The sequence below is a fragment of the Sciurus carolinensis genome, chromosome 11, assembly GCF_902686445.1.
Source record: "Sciurus carolinensis chromosome 11, mSciCar1.2, whole genome shotgun sequence".
Taxonomy (NCBI): Eukaryota; Metazoa; Chordata; class Mammalia; order Rodentia; family Sciuridae; genus Sciurus; species Sciurus carolinensis.
The window spans coordinates 5,262,237-5,270,000 of NC_062223.1; the positions used below are offsets into that span (position 1 = coordinate 5,262,237).

Genomic DNA, 7,764 nt, shown 5'->3' on the forward strand with positions numbered 1-7,764 from the left:
GGCATCCTGCCGCTTCCGCCTGGGTTGCCAGAGCCCTGCGTCTTGGCTGCAGGATCAGCACAGGATCAGCACACCACAACGGAACGAATTCAAAACCCACGCTGCATCCTAGAAGTCGTCGCCCGGCTCTGCAGAGCTGCCCTGAAATGCAGCCATTAAGGAGGCCTTTCCACAGTCCTCGGGCAGCTGCCTCAGGTGACAGGGAACATGAAGACCTGCAGTTCCCTGAGCACCGGCCTTTGCCCAACTCCATTGGCTGTGAATCAAGGTCCTTGGTCACTCAGGAGGGTGATTCAAGCTGCCCAAGTCCACAGGTGGTGGGTCCAGCAAGAGCACCATGGCCAGGGACAGCCAGTTCCCATCCTGAGTGTGTGTCCCTGCTGGCAGAGCCCTACCCTGATAGCAGCAGCCAGCAGAGCCCCACACTGGGTGCTGGCCCTGGTCTCTGCTGGGTCCAGGGAGGGCACTCAGCAGACCAGCCTTGGTGAGTGGCTTCATATGCTGCCATGCATGACCATCATCCCTAGGGCCAGGCAAGTTCCTAACGAGCCCTGTGGACAGTGATGGGCTGGCTGGGAAGGAGGACGGCCAAGAGCGGGCAATGTCCACCTAGGCATCAAGAGCCCCTCAGCTGAGGGGTGAGCTCCTTGGCGAGCTCATCACACACTGATCCCTTTTGGAGAGGGCGCTCCTGACCTCTGTGCCTGCCCTCCTGCTGCCATTTCCCAAGCGCATTCTGGGCTACAGGCCACACTCTCCAGCCAAATCTCCGGCAGCGAGCCGTGGACTGGTGGCGGCAGAATCCCAAGCACTCCCCCAGCCAGGTGAGCTGACCAGGGCGTGGGGCACTGCTGGAGGGGTGTTCTACCCCGAGAGCGTCTCCCTCACCCGTCCCTCAGGAGAGGCCACAGGGGACCCACTTTGGGATGCTGTCTACCTGTCATGCAGACCCAGATCTTTCCCTTCCTTGACCTCGGGTCCCTGGGAGCTCCCTGGGAAGTCCTTGCCATCGCGGAGGGAGATGGCAAAGGAGCAGGAGCCCACAGGCGTCGGGGGCACTTCATGGGACTCCCCTGAACTCTCAGGTCTTGTGCCTACTGACGACAGAACACAGCTGGTTTGCCCAACTCCACCACCCATTCAGGATGGACAGTTCAGGTCACCTAGTCAGTTGGTGGGATGTGCTTACGTGCTCAGTCTCCACTGAGGCCCAGAAGCAGTCTAGAATGTTTCTCAAAAGGCATTATCCAGGGGCTGGGGAGATAGCTCGGTCGGTAGAGTGCTTGCCTTGTAAGCACAGGCCCTGGGTTCGATCCCCAGCACCCAAAAAAAAAGAGTCATTATCCACACAGGGTGGCAGGCTTGGCTTCAAACCCTGAGGGTGCTGGGCTGTGGTTCACCTGTGGGAGCCTGGTTCAACCTCCCAAGGGCTTCCGAACCAGGCACAGACCCTCAAACCGGGATCTGCTGGTCACACACAGACCAGAGGCAGCCTGGGCCCATGGCAGAGCCTCCTCCTGTCTGGGCCTTTCTCGAGACTGACAGCCTTATAGTCAGGTGCCAGCTGGGTCAGAGCGTCCTGTAAGTGCTACCTCCAGAATCCGAAGCGGCCCACCAGACACTGTTTCTTCTTAGCAGTAGGGAGAATGAGACATCGATCTCAACACGCCCGCAGAGATTCACCGAGGATCCCTTCCCTGCCCACACCATGTTGGCAAGGTCTTTGGTAATTACTGCTTCCTGCTCTCCAGGCTGGACCAGCGGGAAATCATCAATGGAATGGACCAGGAAGACGTCCTATAGAAGGGAAGTCAACCAAAGTCCCCACAGAATGGATAGACCCAGAGAGGGGACAGTGAAGGTGTGTTCCTGGCCTTGCCCCCTGAAAGCAGCTGGCTCCTGGAGGTCTTTACTAAGAGGAAACTAGGAATCAAAAGCACTCTCCAGATCAGTGGCTGAGAGGTTGGGCCATACTAAAATTTAAAAACCCTTGCTTTGAAAAGTCGCTGTTAGGAATGAGAAGACAAGCCACAGATTAGAAGGAAATCTTTGCAAAACACTTATCTGTTAAGGGCCTCATGTCCAAAATATACAAGAACACTTAAAGCTCAATTATGAGAAAACAACTCAATTTAAAAATCCAAACAGACAGCTCACAAAAGGAAATACACAGATGCTAAATAAGCAGACGGAAAGATGTTCAGTATCACGCGCCATCAGGCAATCACAGATTAAAGCCACAAGGAGACTCCACTCCCTACCTCTGAGGACCTGACAGCACCACAGGCCGCTGAGGACAAGGACATAGAGCTTCAGGAGGCCCTTGCTCCTCGCAGGTGGGAATGCAGGTGGGGCAGCCACCGTGGAAGGCAGTCAGGCCGTCTGTAAAGTCAAGCCCGGTCTTAGCAAAGGATCCAGCAGCCGTGTCCGGGATGCTTCCCCAAGCCAGTTGAAAACCTAGGTCCACATGTGAAGGTTTGTAGTAGCTTTATGCATAATTGTCACAAGCCGGAAGACAGCCTTCCACAGGTCAAGGGACAAATCAACTGCGGTACACCCGACAAAGCACTACCACTCAGTGCTAAAAAACAAGCCGTCAGGCCACAAGAAGGCATGGAAGCACCGTTTTTTGTTTTTTGTTTTTGGGGTTTTTTTGATACTGGGGATTGTACCCAGGGGTACTAAACCACTGAACCACATCTCCAGCCCTTTTCTCATATTTTATTTAGAGACAGGGTCTCACTGAGTTGCTTAGGGCCTCGATAAGTTACTAAGGCTGACCTTGAACACATGATCCTCCTGCCTTAGCCTCCCGAGCTCCTGGGATGACAGGCATGTGCCACCATGCCTGGCTGGAAACATCTTAACTGCTTGCTGCTCAGTGTGAAAAGCCCCTTGAGAAACCCAGTACCGGTGGTCCTCAGTACCTGGAACCAGCACAGAGCCCCAGAGGTGCTCTGGTCTCCGGGAATTGGTCAGTCCAGAGCCAGCATCAAACCCCCCAGAGTGGCTGCAGTCCCTTTGGGAAGCTGGAGGAGGACAGCAGGGTGAATTGTGGTGGCGGTGCGGGGTCCCTCCCTGGAGGACCCAGGCCCCTGGTTAACGGGTTCAGTCAGTGAGCGGCCTCCAGCCTGGCCTTGGTGGGAGAGGGCTCCATGTGAGACTCCTGTCCAGCCGGGCCTGGGGCTTCAGTCCCAGGAACATGGTGACCAACAGGCCAAGGCACAGGTGTCCATGGGCCAGACCCTCTGACCCCTGCAGACACAATCTCAGCAACAGGCCTGGGGGTCCTGCTGTCCCCTGATCCAGCGTGCCCTCTCTCCTCGAAGGCCACACTGACCCCCACTGGACACCACCCTGGCAGGCTCCTCCTCCATCCTAGTCCTGATGCTACTGTTTAAAATACCAGAATCTCACCTCAAACCAAACCAAGTGGCCCTCGCTGACGTCATTGCCAACCCCGGTGTGAGCGCCTCCTCAACTGGGGTGGGGCCACCCCTCCCCTGACGCTCTGGCAGGCAGACCCAGTGCGCCATCCTACCTCGCTCTTCACCCAGGGAGGGGCCTTGAGGGAAGGCTGAGTGGGGACAGGAGAGCTCACTGCAGCTGCCCCAACTGGTCATGGTGGCCTCTGCAGCCAGGAGCAGGGGTCGAGGGACCCCTGGGCCTCTCAGGGCCTTGGCCCCCTGCAGCCCCTCTGCCTCTGCACAGCCCAGGCTGCTGGGGTGGCGTCTGACTGTTTCTCCAGCTCCATAACGTGAGCTGGGCGGACAAGCAGGTGAGCGGTGGACGGGAGCACACTGGGCACGGGCACCAGCTGGCAAAGCCTGCATCAGTTGCTGGGTCCCTGGGGCCTGAGGCCAGGCCTGCAGTGGCCTCCACCCTGGGCAAGGGCCTCGTTCCTGGCTGGACATGGCTGGTCCTCTCTGTGCCCTCACGCAGCTGAGAGGCAGGTCTGCTTCCTCCTCTAAAGGGCCTCTCAGCCTTCACAAGGGCTCACCTGGCCACTCCAAAGCCACCCCTGGGCCCCACTTTGGGGTCAGTGCACCCACCTCCTGACTCCCACATTACGGTCACACTGCCCACTTCCTGACACCCATGTGGGGTCAGAACACCCACCTCCTGCTGCCTACATTGGGGCTAGAGTGCCGGCCTCCTGGCACCCACGGTGGGGTCAGGGTGCCCACCTAGGATAGGGGAGCAGGGTTCCGGCCACTGCGGATGCTGATACCAGCTTCGCCGTCTGAAGCCTCCTGGCCCTGGTCCTCGCCCACCTAAGAGCCTCCCACCTGGCCCTCCCAGCACCTGGCACCTGTCCAATAGAGGGAGGCCCGCCCCTCCTGCATGGGCTCTGCCGCCCCTGTGGGCAGGACCACTGTCAACAGCAATGTCCCTGGCGTCTCCAAAGGGTCCACAGGTGCCTGAGAGCTACCCACAGCCTTCGCCACTGGGCACTCTTCACCAGCCACCAGGAAAAGGGCTGGGAATCAGGGATCCCACCCACACCCCTTGGCCAGGCTTTTCACTACCCTCAAGGGAGTCCTGGACGGGTGTGGGGCGACCCCCAGGGTCATTCAAGGACACCCACCCAGACACACTGGGTGCCCCAGCCTTTCTCTGTTCCCTGACCGTCACTGGTGGCCCCGGGCAGGACAGTGGGCTCTGTGGTGCCGGCTCCATGCACTAAAGGCCGGCACGCATGGACACGGTGAGGGGCCTCCTGTTCCCGGGCTCCTGGGGGCAGCCCTGTGCCCACAGGGCAGACACGGCACTAGAGCCCACTTCAGTCCTGGCTCCCAGGAGGAGGGCCAGAGCGAAGGACAGGTGGCCTCCAGTGCTGGGGTGGGGGCCTTTGCAATGCTGAGGGTCCCAGAGCCCAGGAGTCTGGCCTGAGGACAGCCCAGCCACTGAAGCCAGGGCAGGCTGTCCTAGGGTCAATGGGACTGGGCACAGGGTGGTGGGGAGGGGACGCCAGCCTCCTCCCTGGGCTCAGGGAGGCCCCAAGCGCAGCTCCCAGGCTGTGTCTCAGCTGTGGGGACCTGGTGGGTCTGCTCAGTGGGCAGTAGGGGAGCTAACTCTTGGCGCCCGGGGGACGGCAGGCTGGCCTTCCTGGATGGAACAGGTTGTGTGCCACCTGCTCAGCCCTGCTGAGCCCACGGAGGCCAGGCACAGGTCAGGCCCGAGCACCAGGGTGCAGGCCCTACTGCTCACCTCTGTGTGAGGGGACTTCTGTCAGACCTCCTCCCGAGGCTGAAGGTGGGCAGGCTCCCCGTTGGGTGGCCGGGGGTCCCTCTGTCAGGCCGTCCTCTGGGTGGCCAGGGGTCCCTCTGTCAGGCCGTCCTCTGGTTGCCTCGACACTCACATTAGTGTGGGACAATGGCCACAACTTACCAGTGACATCAATACATTGTTACTCGCTAAAATCAAAGTTGATACATTGTTACTCGCTAAGCCCACCCTGGACTCATTCCCTCCCACTTCCCTCTGGACCTTCTGTCCCAGCACCCACCTGACATGTGGTCCTGCCTCCAGGGCTCCTCTTGACTACCATAGTTCATTTTTGATTGACGACCTGAGTGGTTTTGAGGGGCTGGTCAGGGTGCCCGAGCTGGACTTGTCTGGCATTTTCTCAGAGCTAGACCAGGGCTGTGGTTTAGGGAGGAGGACCCCAGAGGAAAAGCACCCTTCTCGACAGCACATGTAGGGTCCCCTCTGTGAACACTTAGCACTGTGAGGCTGCCCTGGCCCTGGCCAAGGTGCACCTGTTAGGTCTCTACTGTACAGCGACTCTCCCCTTCCAGGAAGGAGGCAGCTCTGGAGGGCCACAGGTAAGGGTGGGAGTTGTGAGAAACAGAAAGTTCCAGGGTTGGTTTTCAGAATGTAGTATTTAGCCTGCATTGGGATATAAGATCCAGTCGTGGGCTGGGCTGGGGCTCAGAGGTGGAACGCTTGCCTAGCATGTGTGAGGCACTGGGTTCCATCCTCAGTACCATAGAAAAATAAATAAATTAAGATAGTGTGTCCATCTACAACTAAAAAAAATTTAAAACACCTAATTGTAGTCATTTTGAGATTCAATTGCAGTCATTTAAATTCTACCCCCTTCCTTTGCGCGCCCCAATTTTAAAAATCGTTCACTCACAATAGACTGTAACCTGGGGCTCCTTACAGGGGACAGGGGGCAGCGCTAGGCCGGAGAGAAAAGCAGGCAGGCCACCTGCCCAGGCGCCCGCCCCCAAGCAGGGGTCTGCTTCCTGCAGCAGCTGGGCATTTCCAAGTGTCACGCCTCGCCTTCCTAATGAAGGGGTCACTTAAGATTGTTCTGCCCCGAGCTTTACCTCCACTTCCTCACCAACTCAGATCTTCAACTGTTGGTTCAGCTCTGTCTGGATTCACAGGTGGTTGATAAGCCAATACTTCCCAGTTTATTTTGCTTCTTGACAACAACAGCTTTGACCATTGGGTTCCGTTTTGTTGGATCCTCTGACAAAACCATTTTAATTAATCAGTTGATTAATAGGTGAAGGAAGAGGGTAGGAGAAAGAGGTCATGTGTGCACCTGAGTTCAAGTCCAACATCTTGAGGATAAAGGCAGGAGGCCAGTGAGTGGAGCTTGTCTCTGCTGGAGACAAAACTTGCCGCACCCCACGAGGCCCTGAGCCCTCATCTCCACCTGGGCCTCCACCTGGGCCTCCACCTAGGCCTCCACCTACAGCAGCTTGGTTGGCACCCGACTCCAGCAAGGCTGCCCGGGACCAGGGCTGTGGAGGGGCTGCCTGGGGCTGCGGGGAGGGATGAAGGCCCCAGTGGCAGAGGGAGGGAAGAGGGGCCACAGCGCTGCCCTCTGCCAGTGCTGCCCTCTGCACAGCTGTGTCCTCCGGCTTCCAGAATGTCGAGGGGCCTCCAGGCCCAGCTATCTGGGCCCCCCGCACACAGAGGTCACTTCACATCAAGGAGGACCCCACGGTACCTGATGTGGAAGGGGGGCTCCAGCCTTGGAGCACACAGCAGAGGCCCAGGAGTTCACCCCAGCTCGGACCCCCGGTGGTTTACAGACTGCATTAGGTCACCTGGAGGGTCTCCTTGGCCCCCACAGGCTCACTGAGTGTGGCCGGGTGGGCACCTCTGCCCTGATCATGCTTTACATCGAGTGTGATCGCTGACTCCGCGTTTAACGAAGGGCCCCCAGCTCTGCCTGACTTACCCTCCTGCCCCGGAGGCACTGGAAGCCGAATTTCCCGAGGACCTGTAAGCATGGCGTCCCTTAGATCCTGCCCGCCTCAGGTCCCAGGCAGGACTCCTGGGGTGCAGCCCCACCACGCTCTACTCTGTCCCCTTGGCCATCCGTGACTTCCCAGCCTCCCAGAGGTGCCTGGTGGCCTCAGCAGGAACAGGGCCACACCTGCCTGGGAGGCCTCAGATATCAGCAAATGCCCGTGTCTGGGCCAGACTGGGGGCCGCAGGGGGTGGGCCTCGCTGCCTCCACTTCCTGCCTGCCCTTGTCCAGGACACCCAGCCACCCCACTCTCTGGGTGTGTTGACAGATGGGCGGATGTGCCTACCTCCTGGGCGGGCAGCTGCGGTCTAAGGCCCCTGCCTGGCAGGAAACCACGCAGAGGAACAGAGGGAAGGAGAGGAGGCGACCACCATGGGGCCTGGGAGGCGAGTCAGGGTCGCCAAATGCCAGATGCTGCTCACCTGCTTCCTTGTCTTGGTAACAGGCAGGGTGGGCAGGACGGTGGGGTGGCAGGGCTGGGCCCAGGC

At 58.9% G+C, this 7,764-nt stretch overlaps 1 protein-coding gene across 4 annotated transcripts in view; it reads left to right on the top strand.

The window, feature by feature from the left end:
• The first annotated feature begins 7,631 nt into the window (after positions 1–7,631).
• The window catches only part of Tspan32 (tetraspanin 32), a 16,865-nt gene continuing 16,732 nt past the window's right edge, over positions 7,632–7,764 (top strand). For all 4 annotated transcript variants that reach the window (XR_007104061.1, XM_047519059.1, XM_047519060.1 and 1 more), the window contains exon 1: positions 7,632–7,714. Coding sequence is in view for 3 of the 4 variants with exons in the window: in XM_047519059.1 (XP_047375015.1) it covers positions 7,649–7,714 (66 nt within the window). In the remaining variant the exon portion in view is untranslated. The remainder of the gene's footprint in view (positions 7,715–7,764) is intronic.